Genomic DNA, 16,440 nt, shown 5'->3' with positions numbered 1-16,440 from the left:
GGCTGACTTTTCTAATTCCAACATAGCAATCTCATCTTCCAACCTTCTATTAATATGTAGCTGCCTCATCTCCCACCTCACCATATTCTCTTCACTTTCCTTCATTTTTACTCCTAACTCTTGAATTTGACCCTCCTGTTTCTCCATTTTTGCCCAGATCTCCTTTTGCTGTGAATACAGCTGTTTCATTTCACCCCTCATGTCTCCCATTTCATTTTTAATGTCAGCCAGGGATTTTTCGGTGATCTCTTGATTCCTAGCCATATTATTTTGTATCGATAGCAAAGTTGTCTGTATATTTTGCAATGTGGGTGCCTTCTCTACCCCAGCCATATTGTCTAAAGTTCTGTGTGTTATTGGAGGAGTTGTAGATGGGGACGGCTGAGTAGGTAATGCCGAGGTTTCCCCCCCCCTTTGCCCAGCTCATATCAATTAAGTTAAGAATATCCCACTGCTTCATAAGCTATCTGCTACCAGTTTAAGCAATGTTCCAACTTACTTTGCTGCTATCTATATGGAAAAATATATATAAATATAGTCCCATAGAGAGATCTAAAAAAGGTACAGGAGGGGGCTCATATCAGGGAAGAAAGGAAAGAAGGGGGGGCAAATACATCAACACAAAAAAATCAAACCTCAAAGAGAAGAGAATAAAAAAGAAGAAAGGTTCAGCTCGAAGTATTCCCCTTTCAAGTGTCCAACTCCAGCTCCAAAAGAAAAAAAGAGAAAACAATGCGCACAGTGGATATAATATTGACTGTCTCAAGTGGAGCCTTAAACCTCCTCCTATAGCAGCACAAAAGTTTCCCAAAAATCTTGGGAGCAGGCAGAGCAAGTCCGCTGATTACTATCAGCTATGCCTCAGGGTAAAGAACTTCCCTTTTCTCTGTTTCCACCACCTAGGCCGCCTTCGACGACTCTTTATGATGTAAATCCGTCTTCAATTGTTAGTTCATTTGCTCCTGTTTGTCTTAATTGCCGCTAAAAGTCCCATCAAAGAGGAAAACAAAAGATTGCCAGAGATGCAGTAACCAAATAGTAAATCCAACTTACTCTTCAAAAAAATTTAGGGCGTCCAGATTCACACCAAAAATCCTACGCCAAAGAAAAGTGCTGTGTCATGGCTGGGACAGCCATGCGTCCCTCTCCAGATGTCTGGGATCTGGGCTGAGCCTCTGTCTTGCCGAGGAGATCACACTTCCCCCCGCCTGCAGAGAAGCACCTCTGTTCTTCACTGAGTCCCTCCAAGACCAGCGAACGACTGCTCTTTATGCCGCCAGACCCCTGGTTGTCAGCTAGGCTTCAGAGCTATCTCCAAGCCTGCCGCCATAGCCAATGACATCACCGGAAGCCGTCCATAAACAATTTTAAACAATAAGCATTTTCTTAAAGAATCCAATATTTTCAAATGAACATGAAGGATAGTGAGCCAAGCTATTTAATGATGAGGAAAACATTTTAATTTAGCACGCAGATGCAGCATGAATCTTTTCATTCTCTTTTTTTTTTTTTTGCTGTTGGTTTAGTTTAGTTTAGTTTAGTTTTATTGATCTTGTATGCCGCCCACTCCCGAAGGACTCCGGGCGGCTTACAATAAAACAAGGGAGGGGGGTAATACACAAAACAACATATTAAAATATACAACAGTCACAATTTCCGGGGGGCTGGATATTTTGAAAGCCCTTCGGCCTGCTGGAGCAGCCAGGACTTAACGGCTTTGCGGAAGGCCGGGAGGGTAGTGAGGGTCCGGATCTCCACAGGGAGATCGTTCCAGAGGGCTGGAGCTGCAACAGAGAAGGCTCTCCCCTGGGGAGTCGCCAGCCGACATTGGCTGGCAGATGGAATCCAGAGAAGACCTAACCTGTGTGATCTAATCGGTCTATGGGAGGTAATCGGCAGGAGGCGGTCTCTCAGGTACCCAGGTCCGATGCCATGAAGGGCTTTATAGGTAACAACCAGCGCCTTGAAGCGGATCCGGAGACTAATGGGTAACCAGTGCAGCTCGCGGAGGATAGGTGTGACGTAGGTTTTTGCATCTGACTTTGTGTCTAAAGCAGGACTATAACTCATAATATCCTGCTTTCTAGCTTACTGTCAGTTTATTACATCAAACTGGCTCTCCTAAGCAGTAATAGAATCCCATCTTTACCATCTAATTATGCTCCAATATTTGTACCATTTATTATTCCTGGATGTGCAACTACCACCATGGCACAGCTATAATTTTCTTCATCACAGCTCGTCAGAATCTGTAGATGTTTGTAAATAGTTAACATTTTGACTCTTGTCTATCTGTTCACTATCATGGACTTCTTTTTTTTCCTTTAGAAAGCCGTTGACATGTTTTTGGATAATGAAGACAAAATCTCTGTGAGTTTAATAAGCATCTAATTATGTTATTGGTGATGATTGGTGATGATTGCCCCATCACCTTTTATAAATAATATGTAAGTAATTTGCCAAAAAAGTAATCAAGTCTTAAATCTTAATGCTCTTTGGTTTAGATTGATAAAGTTGTGGAAGAATTAAAAGATAGGCCTGAATTGCAGCATGTGGTAAGTATATTCATTTGTTCTTTGTCTTAACACATAAGAGCATAATACTTCTATACAGTGGCACAATTGTATAGGTCAATTTTAGCAACAGAGGTACTATAGTGGTATAGAATACTTTAAAGATGGACATTCAACCACACTTATTAAAGAAAAACACATTGTTAACCAAGAGAAGTCACTGGGGTTTGTCTGACATAAGTAATGCTAATTTTATCACATTATAGTGTCTAAGTGGGAAACCCTCAAGTTAAGTTTAGTTCTTGAAAATGTCCGTGCTTTTTTCTTGTCAACAATGTAAAAGACCATTTGTAACTGACTCCTCCCCGACCTCAGGTCCTTCCGACGCGCCTTAAAAAGTTGACTTTTTCAGCAAGCCGGCCTGGCCTGAATAGAATAAAATATAGAATTAATTTGGTTGTTAATTTTAATTTAATTTTTAAAATTTTATTGTAAATATCAATTGGGTTTTTTAAGATACTTTATTTAATGTCCCTTTTAATTTTTGTAATATGTTTTTTTTTATGTTGTACGCCGCCCTGAGTCCTTGGGAGAAGGGTGGCATATAAATCCAATAAACCTCAACCTCAAACCACAACCTTCTGGATTTTTAAAATTTCCCCTAATGAATCTGGGATTTTATGTTGATCTCAAAGTCTTAACCAGATTTGACCCTGCTTAACATATTGTGGCTCAGCCTAGGTTGCTGCTAGTTTTTCTGCTTATTAAATTCCATAATACATTAGCCAGTTACAGCACAGACCATCCTTCCCTAATCCTCCAGATGGTTAGTTATTCAGATAGTTATTCTGGCTGATATAGAAGCTTAGTTCATCACATCATAAATCATTTGGATGGAGAAGACTTAATGTTCCAACACACCTTCCTTCCCCCATTTTTCCCCATTAGCCATGTGAGCTGTGTTGGGCTGAGAGTGAGTGACTGGCCCAATGTTACCTAGTTGACTTTCATGAATAAGGCATATTATTTATATTATATTTTATAACATTAAATATTATGAAACATACATGTGCTGTACTGTATTGTATTGAATGATGATATATTAATACTTATAGCATGCCATACTATACTATTATTATATTACTATTACATTACCATACTAATATTAAAATACTATTATTAACCCTGAACCTTTCAAGGATATTGCAAAATCTGTTTGGATAAAGTAAATTTTAATACAAGAATTTGAGGATCACATAATATATAATTTCAGCAAATGATTGATCTTGGCCTTATATTTGATGAGAAAATGCCCTCAAGTAGCAGTTCCAGAAATGGATCTCTGGGTCACAGTGTATTAAGGTGTACTTACATTCGTAGACATTCATCTGGAACTGTTATTTTTAGCCATCACACTTGCATATACCACTTTCTTGAAATTGAGATATTTGTGAAGAAAAATTAGCAGGCTGTGGAAAGCTAAATTAAATCTCTACATAGAACACATTATTCTACGTATGTAAATTCTACATAAGCCAGAGAGGCCAACTTTGTGCAAAATAATTAATAGTCCCAGTTTTTACATCAGGACTCAAAACAAGAACAAACTAATAACAGAGCATTGCAACTTCTCAGAAAGTCCATTACAGATCTCAAAATAACTAGAGAAGGGAGGGGAAAATTACAAGCATAATTAAGTCAGAAATTGTTTAACTCAGGTGCATCACAAACTATATATTGAAAACTATATAATAGGGTTTTAACATTACAATTATTAATTTATAAATTGTAATCCCAATGTATCTCACATATAACATGAATCTGCCTTCCTTTTTCTTCCTCCCATCTCATCCAATTTAAATTTTATATCAGTTTCGGCATTCCATGTATCTGATGAAGTTCACATGAACATTCATGAAAGCATGTCTTTAACACATTTGTTATGGTGAAAAGATGCTTCCAGACTCCTCCTAATTTTTGGCTATCACAGAGTAAAATGATTTCAATCTATATTGTACTTCCCATCACTGATTTTTCCTTGAACTTTCCTTATCCCTTTACAGATAGTCCTTGACTTATGACCACAATTGAGCCCAGAATTTATATTGCTAAGTGAAAAATTTGTTAAGTGAGTTTTGCCCTCCTTTACGGCTTTTCTTGCCACATTAGTTAAGTGAATCACTGTGGTTGTTACATTAGTAACACATTGTTAAGTGAATTTGGTTTCCCATTGACTATACTTATCAGAAGGTCGCAAAAGGGATCACATGACCCCAAGGAACTGCAATTGTCATAAATAGGAACCAGTCGTCAAGCATCCAAATGTAAATCACATGATTGTAGCAATGCTGTAACAGTCATGTGTGAAAAATGGTCATAGGTCATTCTTTTCAGTGATGTTGCAACTTTGAATGGTTATTAAATTAACTGTTGTAAGTTGAGGACTATATATATTTATGATATAAAGAAGATATATAAGTAAAACTCTATACTTTGTTCTTAATCAAATTTTGCCATCAATTAGAATGCTAAGGAAGGTGAAATGTTTTGATTAGCCTGATGGTATTTTTGAGGGGTTGGTTTTCTTTGGGATTTATATTTAAGTAAATTGGAAAAGTGAATTAGTTATCATTCTGAAATCCATATTTGGGATGATGGCTACTTTATTCTTATGGTTTTATACGTTTGGTTGGTTTATAGTATTTGCATAAGCTGTTCAAGAGAGATCATCATAAAGGACAAAAGTATCATGAGAAACAAATCAGTCTGTATGCTGAATACGACCGGCCGAATTTACTCCCTTTTTTGAAAAATAGCACCCATTGTCCATTGGAAATGGTAAGGAAGATATTTCCAAATATGCCTGTTTTCACCTAGAATAGTAGTGATTGGTGGAATGTAGAAGACTTTTTTGAGTGATTCTTATATTAATCAGAATCAGCTTGGTATTTGTTTTCAATCAGTTTTAAAACTTGGGGCAACTCTTTAAATAATACCACCCTCTGCTGGAAAATACGAGAACTAAATGTAATATTTCACTCTTATGCAGAAGGTCACTGTTCTTTATTTTAATTGTTATGCATTTATTTAATATTGTGCTGTTTAATCATAAAAAAATCAATGCTTTATTAAAAGTAATGTATGTTATAAAATAGTAGAGCAGCGTAAAACAGAAAATTAATCTTGCACTAAGCTAAAAAAAAATTATAAATTAAAATCAAGCATTTTGCTTTTTTGCATTGCAAAACAGTAATTTGATTGGCAGCCAGCAAGCTTCTCTAGGACAAGGTTTACTGATCTGGAAAATTTTAAATTCTTACATTCTGGGATCCAGATTCATATCCCTATTGGAGCAGGGACCTCACTCCCTGATTCAGTTTGTCTAACATACTAGTTATTATAGAATGGTTGTTCATAAAATGAAAGGCAGCCTCCATTCCTCCCTGCCTTCCCCCAAGGAATTAGAATTTCTATTTTTAAAAAAAAAGAGAAATAAATCCATGTAGAATATTTCCTTTCCCCCCGCTCTCTCCTATTATATTATATTTGGTGTCAAGGGAGCAGAAAATAGAGAAGCCTTAAACTATATTTAATTCATTATAACAGAAAAATATCCTGCATTTGTTTTTCTAATATTTTCCAGGCTTCTTGCCTATGTTTATCATGCATTTCTGTTTATTAAAATCTTTTTTTAAAAATGGGGAATTTTGCTTCCCAATCCTATATATAGACCCCAGCACTACAAAACCACTGGGCTGGTCTTTCTGGGATTATTCAGAAGTTTTAAATTAAGGTCACCTATGTACGCTTATTCATTATACTTAGAAATGATTCTACAAGGCAGTGAATAAAAGGTGTCCCCTTTTAGCATTCACCAAACTAGAAAAAATGTTGATGTTCATTAACTTTCAGCAACATTGTTACATTTTACTGACTGTAGTGGGCCTTAGAGATATGCAGCTAATGTCATTATTTATCCATGATATTAAACTGTTTCATATTAACACTTTGCTTTTTAAATTACAGGCTCTTGAAATTTGTCAGCAAAGATTATTTGTGGAAGAGACTGTTTATCTTTTGAGTAAGTAACTGTATTTTGCTTAATTTTGTTTGTTTTTACTGACAAATTATCAAGCCAGTATATGTACACAGTGTGATATATGATTAAGATACTATATACCACTATTAAGATGCCAGGTTTTTGAAATGTAAAAAAAAAAGATGAAGATATATAATTTCAGATTTTTTTCAACCTTAAATATAACATTTAATATGTACAATTGAAGAGCAAACAAATATTTTAAAGAAATATAAAAATCTTACAATAATGTGATTGCATAAGTGTGCACACCAAGGGTGGGTTTCAATTTTTTTTACTAGTGGTTCTGTGAATGTGGCTAGGTGGGAAGGGCATGTGACTGGGTAGGTGTGGCTACCTTGGCATCACTCATGCACACACATTCACATGCGCCCCCACCTATCCACCCCCACAGAACTGCAAAATTTTCTGTTTTGCCAGCTGGGAGGCTAGCAAAGAAGCCTCACTTTCCCTGTTGCTGCAGCTCTCGAAAAGAGGCAGAAATGCTGGGAAAACGCAGGGACATCAGATAGGCCGGAGCGTGGGTGGCCGCAGATGGGTGAGCGGAGCGGAAGGGAGCCCCAAGTCAGTTCTCAGAGGAAGGAGACAGTGATGTTGGAAAGGGGTTTGCCTTGCTTCCCTTACTGCTCGCCCCCTTGCTGCTTTCCTGCCCAGCCGCCCAGCTAAGTAGGGCAGACAGAGCCCAGGCTGCAGCTGGCAAGGAGGGGGCGGGAAGGGAAGCAAGGCAAGCCCCATGCCAGCATCTCTGCCTCCTTCCTTCGAGAGCTGGCATGGGGCTCCCTTCCGATCCGCTCATCCATCTATCCCATCCAGCCCCCTTTACACACACACACACACACACACACACACACACACACACACACAGCACTTTCCACAGCATGAGGAGAGAAGAAGAAATTGGGGAGAGGGAGGAGAAGGCTGTCCCTAGCAGAAGCTCAACTTTCTCCTCCCCCTTCCCCTGATTTCTCCCTGGACACGCTCGCCTCGCACTGCAGCAAGCAAGGCGGCTCTCAAAGAGAATGAAGCAGGCGCAGCGCTTCTTCCAACAGCTGAGGAAGAGAGGAGCTGAGGCCTTGGCTGTTGGAAGAAGCACCCACATCCGCTTCGTTCTCTTTGAGGCAACCACCTCCAGCTCAGGTGCAGCCGGAGCCAGCCCAGTGCCTTGTGCACATGAGCCACCCGGGAGCCCCGACGCTCATAACACCGTCTTCTCCAGTTTGGGTGCCCTGTGCACATGGGCCACCCAGGAGCCCCGAGGCTTGCAAACACCATCTCTTCCAGCTCAGGCACCCTGCATACATAGGCCACCCTGGAGTCCCAACACAATCACCTCTAACTCAGGTGCAGCTGGAGCCAGCCCACGCCCTGAGCACATGGGCCATCCGAGAGCCCCAAGGCTCGCAAACACCATCTCCTACAGCGCGGGTGCCCTGCGCACATAGGCCGTCTGGGAACCCCGAGGCTCACAAACACCGTCTCCTCCAGCTCGGGCACAGCTGAAGCTAGCTAAGCCAAGACTCAGAGGCTTACCTGGCAGACAGATCAGGCGTGCAGCGCAGAGACTGGGCGGGGTGGGGCAAGCGAGCAGTGACTAGGGAACTGGTATGGGGGCATGTCCAGACTGCCATTACTAATAGTCCAGTACATCAGATTTTTACTACCTCTTCTGGCTTACTATACCGGGAGGAACCCACCTCTGGTGCACACCCTTAAATTAATACTTTGTTGAAGCACCTATTGATTTTATTACACACCCAGAGTTACCCCGAGGAAAGATGGACAAATAGTATAAATAAATAAATAAATAAATAAATAAATGACTTAATCCCTTTTTTTTTGATAGGATCTATCAGCATGGCATATCTCACCTTGGAAATCTGCCCACTCTTCCCTTCAGTTGCGCTCCAAATCTATTAGATTATGAGGGCATATCCTGTACTCAGCCCTTTTCATGTCACCCCACAGATTTTCAGTTGATTCAGGTCAGGGCTTTCGCTAGGTCATTTTGATCTTCTTCTGGTGAAACCATTTTTTGGTTGATTTGGAAGTATGCTCTGGGTCTTTGTTGTGTTGAAAGGTGAAATTCATCTTCAGATGCCTGAAGGCTTTATGCCAAAATTAACTGGTATTTGGAACTGCTCATCATTCCCTCCACCTTGACTAAAGCTCCAGTTCCAGATGAAGAAAAGCAGAGCCAAAGCATAATGTTGCTACCACCCTACTTCATTATGGGTATGGGGTACCTTGGGTGATGCTCAGTATTGTTTTTGTGCCATGCTCAGTATGCTCAGTATTGTTTTTGTGCTTTTTTGGAATTATGGCCAAAAAGTTCAGTCTTAGTCTCATCGGACTATAACACATTTTTCCACATGCTTTTGTCAAACTTGATGTAGGATTTTGCAAAATGTGTCCAAGCTTCAATGTTTTTCTTTGTAAGAAAATGCTTTTGTTTTGCCACCCTCCAAATAGGCCAGACATATGAGGAATATGGGAGATTGTTCTCTTATGCAGTACACAATCAGTACTTGCCAGAAATTACTGCAGCTCCTTTAATCTTGCTGTAGGCCTCTTGGCAGCCTCTCAGGCCAGTTTTCTTCTTGTTTTTTCATCAATTTTGGAGGGACATCCAATTCTTAGTAATGTTACTGTAGTGCCATATTTTCTCCGCTTGTGGATGACTGTCTTCATTGTACTCCATGGTGTATAGGAAACTTTTTGGTATCCTTTTCTTGACCGATAATTTCCAACAATAAGATCCCTTTACTACTTTGTAAGCTTTTGCAGATCATGGCTTTTGCTGTAAGACAACTGGGTAAAAGTCAGAGAAGTCCAGCTGAACTTAAAGTGGATTGATCAGACACATTTTAATTAAACGCAGGTGTGTACTGACTAGTGTTTAACATCAGTTTGAATGTGACTGGTTAATTCTGAACATAGCCACATTCCTTCTTATAAGGGTGTACAAACTTATACAACCATCTTATTGTACTCTTCCACTCTAAAATATTTCATTTTATTTTTCAATTGAATAGTACATGTTATATGTTATATTAAACGTAGTCTATATTTTTTTACATCTCAAAAATCTGGCATTTTAACAGGAATGCATGGACTTTTATCAGCACTGTATAAAATTATCCCCAAGATAGGAACATCAGAATTGAGGGGGGGGAGAGTTGGGGGGGGGAGGAGGAAAGAATTTTTAAAGCTGTCAAAATAAACATGTGCAGTCACTAGCTAAGAGGGATGCAGTGGCTAAAATGCTGAGCTTGTCGATCAGAAAGGTCAGCAGTTCAGCTGTTCAAATCCCTAGTCCATTGAGTGAGCTCCTGTTACTTGTCCCTAGCTTCTACCACCCTAGAAGTTCAAACGCATGTAAAAATGCAAATAGAAAAATAAGAACCACTTTTGGTGGGAAGGTAAAAGCGTTTAACAAGAGGCTAATATTCCTAGTGCATCTCTTTCTAAAATTCTGAGATTTTTTTATCTGCAGAGCAGCTTGTTAAAAATTTATTAATTCATGTTAACTAATGTTAGAATTAAGAATTTTAGTTCTTAAATTAGTTCTCCAACTGAAAATGGTAGAAGCTGCATTGTTGCTATTTTGCAGCAACCTGAAGGCAGTGAGTTTTTATCCCGACTGCAGTCTCTATGCTGCTTTTTTAACCTGTATTGCAGCATATAATTTAGTATGTAACTGAAATTGACAAGAAGGCATTTGAATGTACTCTGCGACTATTGATTTATTTGAAAATGGAATATATTGCTTTTATTTAAATAGATGTTCTTTTCTAAAAGGGAAAAAAAACCTATGGATTTTAAAAGCGCTTCACCCAATCTGGAAAGATGGTCCAATGATTGTGCTCTATTTATCTTTATTATTTATTTATTTTTACTTTTGTTAGGGATTATGAACTGGATACCATCAGGTTAGGGAAGGTACTTTTGAAGACAATAAAACCAGAAGGGGAGTGGGTTCTGCTCATAGAATTTAATGGTGCTTTGTCATTGTTTTTAAGGGTGTTGTTGTTGGGGGTTTTTTTCTTTTTTCTTTTCCAGGTCGAATGGGCAATAGTCGAAGTGCCCTGAAAATGATCATGGAAGACCTAAACGATGTAGATAAAGCTATAGAGTTTGCCAAGGAGCAAGATGATGCTGAACTTTGGGAAGACCTTATTTTGTATTCAATAGACAAACCTCGTAAGCAATGTAGTCTTTGCCTAGTTTATTATAAACTAGTTATGTCTGTATCAATGATAGAGAGAATGAATTAAATTAATGGTAAGGAGGACAGTATAGCCAAATTGATTTGAAAATAATGCCAACTTGAATAATACAAAGAATTGAGTTACATTATTCCTTAGTTCTGTGACATTTGCTGTTTAACAAATTAGAGGAACTGCTAGGAACTTTTGGGTTTTCCTCAGCATCTTTATAAAGGCAATTTGTCTTCCTTAATAGAAAAATATTAAATTGTATTAATTTTTTTTCTAATAAAAATTCCTTTAAGTATGATGATTGTCTTAAGAAAAGAAATTGCCTTCTCCTTGTACATCTGCAAATGTATTATCTTTTATTGCTGGAACTGCTGTGATTTCATGAAACATTTATTAGTGTTTTTCCTGCCAAAATGTAAAGTCAACAATAGCATTTACAAATCATTCCACAAAGAAAATTAATTTCCCTCTGCATGTAAATACATTGTGAGGAATTGGTAGGATGTTGTGATTGAGGGGAAAAAACTTTTAATATATATTGGAAGAAGAGAAAGAAGTGCAAAAGCTGATATGGGAAAATAGTGTAAAATTAAAAAATATAATTCTGAGAAACTGAGACTAGAAGTATGGCACAAAAGTCATAGACAAAGACACAGCCTTCAGAAATAATAAAGTTAGAGGCTTGAGTTAAAGAATAATAGAATGTATCAGGAAAACTAAGACTAATAGGAATTTTTAAATAGTATTTCAGACTGTCCACTCAAATTATTCAAAGAATCAGATCTACAAAAAAATCCAGAGTGGTAAACAACATAGCTTTTTAATTAAAGCATATATTTTAATTTAAATAAAAGTCCTATAGATAACTAGATCTTTCACAGAGATATCTTTAGTTTTCTATTTATTTTCCACTCTGTTTTTAAGAGTAATCTACACCACTTAAGAGACTTTGACATTCTGATTCTGACTTAAATGTTCTGTATGTTTTTACAGCTTTTATTACAGGCTTGTTAAACAATATAGGGACTCATGTTGATCCTATTCTCCTGATTCATCGTATTAAGGAAAGTATGAAGATTCCAAACCTGAGAGATTCATTAGTAAAGATTCTTCAGGATTATAATTTGCAGGTAAAATTTAAGATTAGGGGTGCTTTTATCCATTCCTCCACTCATGACACCTCTATGTACATTCTTGTGAAGAATAAAAGAAGCTTTTAAGGAACAGATGACAATTTAAAGAATAATCAGGCCATAAAAAATAATTGTTACACTCTACTGCATCCTGCTCAGGCCAAACAAATGAGGAAAGGTTCAGGGAGAGGGCCAAGATACTAAGGAGAATGAATATCATGCCCTGTGAAGAACGGTGAAAGAAACTAAATATATAAGCGTGCAGAAAAGAAAATTGAAGGGAAATATTATAGCCGTGATGGCGAACCTATGGCATACATGCCACAGGTGGCCTGCAAAGCCATTTGTTAGGGCACGCAAGGCGTTGCCCTATTGGCTCCAGTGTGAATGTGCATGCTGGCCAGCTGACTTCGGCCTTTATTTTTTGGCTGTTCTTTGCCCTCTGGTTGCTTCCCTAAAATAGGGCAAAAAATAACCCAACACGCAAACTGGAAGTTCGGGAACATTTTTCTCCCTCCGGAGGCTTTCTAGGAGGTTGAAGAGGGCAAAAATGGCCTCCCCGCCCTGGAGGCCCTCCAGAGGCTTCAGGGAAACTTTCTGAAGCCCCGGGGGGCAAAAAATGGCACTATGGGCAACCCAGAAGTCCATTCCCGAACTTCCAGGTTGTCCATATGGCCATTTTTCACCCTCTGGAGCCTTCAGGGAAGCCTCTAGAACCTTGGGAGGGCGAAAAACAGGTCCATCACGTGCCAAAAGCGAGGGAAGGGCAGGGTTGCGCATGCATGCACACCGGGGGGGTCACACACAGAGAATTATGGGTGTGGGCATACCTGTGCATGACCCCCCTGCGCTCCCCCGCTTTTGGCACACGATGGGGAAAAGGTTAAACATCACTGTGTTACAGCAATCTTTGAATATGGAAAGAGTTGTCAAATAGAGGAGAACTGTTATCCAGGACACCAGCATCAGAATTTAACTATAGAAAACTAGACTCAAGTTAGAAATGAGGAGCTATTTCTTCATAGTAAAAGGCATCAAGCGGAATAAGCTGCCTCTCAAAGGAAGGTACAATATTTCATTTTACTTTGAGTTCTTCAAATAGAAACTCAATAATCATCTATATGAATTCTTTTAGTAGATATTATAGCAAACAAGAGCTAAGAGTAGAAGACATCTAAGATCCATATCAGCAGTATGATTTTTTGTCAAAAATGGTCATTAAGGCAACATCAAGTATGGGTATAATAAGTGCCAAATCATCATCTGTGTTCATTATTTGACAGACGCTCGTAGCACCTCATTCAAAGGAAGCTCATGAAATTTCAGATTCGACAATACTGCTCAGGCAATTCTGTCATCAAGATGTGGGTTTGCATTAAGTAGTGTGCTTGCCATTGTATTTATAGAAGTAGCATGAAGATCACTAAATTTGGTAATGACATTGTCCTCACTGACAATAATTTAAGCCAATCTAATAATGACAGTATTATGAGATGGTGTTCTAATATTCATGGCAGGGCAAGACAAAGTTATCTGTCTGGAATTAAAAAGTAAGTAAGTTAAAGCTGCATTCTAAAAATTCCTGTATTTTATATCTCACTATTCAATGAAGTGAATATTAAATCATAAATAAAGTAGACTACTGACAACTGCAGTTTAATTTATATGGCCATAAAATTGTGCGTTCTCTTAAAGTAGAGCCACTCATGTATCAAAAGTGACACATGCCTTAGAGCTGTATTTAGCTAGTAGAAAATAAATTACTGTTTCACTGGCAGTGTTTTTTTTAATTAAAATTAAATCACAATAGGCACTTTGACAAGTCTGCCAGGGTGAACAAGATTACATTGAATTTTAAGCAATAAAGCAGTAATTTCCTAATTTTGATTCTTCACATGTTCACACAAGCATATGTGTACGCACACTCATAAAAGATCCTGTATTTTCAAAAGCCATGCATGCAAAACTTTGAAAGACAATGAATATTTTGTTTTCATAAATTACAAAAAAAGGATCTTTCAGGGTGAGCCGTAGGGTTTCTAATACTCTAGTAAACTAAATTTTACATAAAATATGTTCTTGCTTTCTTTAGCTTTTAGATATTCATTTTTCAACTAGTAGGGACTTTTCAGGCCGAGTTGGTTCCTCTACTTATTTGACAGATAAACTTTTCATAATAAAAACTATTAAATATGTAATAAAGGGGTCAACTGCAGAGCATAGGCTCTTCACAGCTTCGATGTCTCTATATGATAAAACATTGTATGAGAAAATCAACAAAAGATTCTTACTTGGATAGTTTACATCTCCTATTCTCCTAAGTTGGTGGAGATAACGGTCATGCACGGGTTAACTTAGTAACCAATAGAACTGAGTCTACCAAAGTGATGTCATCGGCTCTGAGGAACATGCTCCTGTTTTTTCAGACTCAGTTCAATTGAACTGGCTGTGTTAATCGCTCTCTTCTGGAATAATTAGTTAGAATTGAATAATTTAATTAGGTTTAATTGGTTTTCTCTCTAAAATCCGCATGCAAATTGTCCTTTAAACTGAGGCTCCAGTCTGGGCTCCTGTTAGACTCTCAAAAGCTTCTAGGCTAGAGAGTTTTTGCCGCGCCTCGTGGAGGCTGGCTTCTAAAAGTCTCCGGGCTTTCTGCCGTCTCGGATTTCAGCAGAGCTTGCTGAAATAGCCAAAGGAAGCCCTAATTTTTCTCAGCAGGGGACTCCCTGGCCGCTGCCTTGCCGCCTTTGCTGCTAATTGCCACCGCTGCCTGCAGGAGCCCCCGAAAGCAGCGGGGAGCCCAATTAAGGCCAAAGAAGTCACCAGCAGCTGGGAAATGCCTCTGCAGCCTGGTGCACCTGGGAGCACTCATAGATTCATCCCAGGGGAAAGTCTTCCTGTCCCAGGACCACCAGAGCAGTCTCAGGGAGTTAGCCAGAGAGGTACGAAGGAGGCAATGGGTCCCTCTTCTTCAGCTGTCTCAACTGCTGGGGAAGATGGTCTCCTGCTTCTCCATCATCCCTTGAGCACAGCTTCACAGTTGCTGCCTCCAGTGGTTTCTTCTGCCATTCCAGAAGACCCAAAGCAGCTGTTCCTTAGTGAAGGTCCTCCTGACCCCAGAAGTGCTGTCATCCCTGGAATGGTGGATCTCCCCGACCATAGCTCAGGGCACTCTTTTCAGGGACCCTCCACGTTTTGTGGTAACAATAGACTTGCGTCATGGGCTGGGGAGCTCACTTGGAGGAACAAGTAGCGCAGGGCCTTTGGTCCAATTCAGACCTATACAGTATGAATTGGCTAGATTTGAGGGGCATCCATCTAGCTCTCCTTCACTTCCAGCCCTTTCTCCAAAACTCACATGTGTTGATCCAGACGGACAACACCACGGTCAAGGCGCATGTCAAACGCCAGGGGGGAATGAGAGCTGTCTCTCTCATGGAATCTGCCTTTCAACTAGGAACCTGGCCGGAAGCCAACCTTCTCTTCCTACACGCCGAACACATCTCGGGGTCGGACAACACCGCAGCAGACTGGCTGAGCCGCACAACGATCGACCCAGCAGAGTGGAGCTTGAATCGCCGCATATTTCATCAGCTGTCGGACAGGTATGGGCCAGGTACGGGACTCCAGCCTTGGACCTCTTCACAACATCTGCTAACAACCAGCTGCCCAGGTACCTGTCTCGATACACGACATCAGGTGCGGAAGGGACAGATGCTCTCAGGTGCAGGTGGCCTCACGGTCTCCTGTACACCTTCCCTCCCTTCCCCCTGATACAGACGGTGATTCAGAAAATGCTGGAGGAAGAGGCCGAGTTCATCCTGGTCTCCCCCAATTGGCCGCGCCAACCATGGTATGCGGACCTGATCAATCTTTCAGTGGAACCTCAAAGGCCCCTGCCAATGATTCTGTCCCTCCTTCATCGGGCCTCCATTTACCACCCAGATCTACGCTGGCTATGCCTAACTGCTTGGAGGCTGAGCGGGCAGTCCTGAGGGCAGATAACCTTTCCGAGACTGTGATCCATACCACTCAAGCCTCACGCTGCCCAGCTACCAATAGGATATACGAATCTACAGACTTTTGTAATGTGGTGCCTGGGGCGAGGGGAGGACCCATTGAAAGCTGCAGTACCCCAGCTTCTTGAATTCTTGCAGCAGGGTCTTGATAAGGGACTTTCTCCGAATACCTTGCGGCGGCAGGTGGCAGTTCTCTCCCCAGTTCTCTCTCTCCACCGAGATGAGCCCCTCTCCTTCCATCCTTACGCCCGCAGGTTCCTTAAATGGGCATCCAATATATGTCCTCCTGACATGCACTGATTCCTCTCCTGGGATCTGACCTAGGTCCTCGACTTCCTTACAGAACCGCCCTTTGAACCCCTCAGGGCGGCAACTCTGCACCACCTCACTCTCAAGACTGCCTTTCTGGTGGCCATAACATCAGCACGGAGGGTGTCAGAGTTGGCAGCCCTTTCCGTC

General features: G+C 40.2%; 1 protein-coding gene across 3 annotated transcripts in view; it reads left to right on the top strand.

The window, feature by feature from the left end:
* The window catches only part of VPS41 (VPS41 subunit of HOPS complex), a 243,433-nt gene that overhangs the window by 201,921 nt on the left and 25,072 nt on the right, over nucleotides 1-16,440 (top strand). For 2 of the 3 annotated variants that reach the window (XM_087713103.1, XM_087713102.1), the window contains 6 exons: nucleotides 2,329-2,370; nucleotides 2,505-2,555; nucleotides 5,214-5,351; nucleotides 6,540-6,594; nucleotides 10,672-10,812; nucleotides 11,823-11,959. In XM_087713103.1, the coding sequence (XP_087569229.1) occupies nucleotides 2,329-2,370; nucleotides 2,505-2,555; nucleotides 5,214-5,351; nucleotides 6,540-6,594; nucleotides 10,672-10,812; nucleotides 11,823-11,959 (564 nt within the window). The remainder of the gene's footprint in view (nucleotides 1-2,328; nucleotides 2,371-2,504; nucleotides 2,556-5,213; nucleotides 5,352-6,539; nucleotides 6,595-10,671; nucleotides 10,813-11,822; nucleotides 11,960-16,440) is intronic. The other variant, XR_015696388.1, reaches the window with a different exon arrangement.

Source organism: Thamnophis sirtalis, unplaced genomic scaffold, assembly GCF_051295495.1.
Source record: "Thamnophis sirtalis isolate CommonGarterSnake01/CBP01778 unplaced genomic scaffold, rThaSir2_p1.2 scaffold_4, whole genome shotgun sequence".
Classification (NCBI taxonomy): Eukaryota; Metazoa; Chordata; class Lepidosauria; order Squamata; family Natricidae; genus Thamnophis; species Thamnophis sirtalis.
This window is presented reverse-complemented; position numbering and strand designations above follow the sequence as displayed.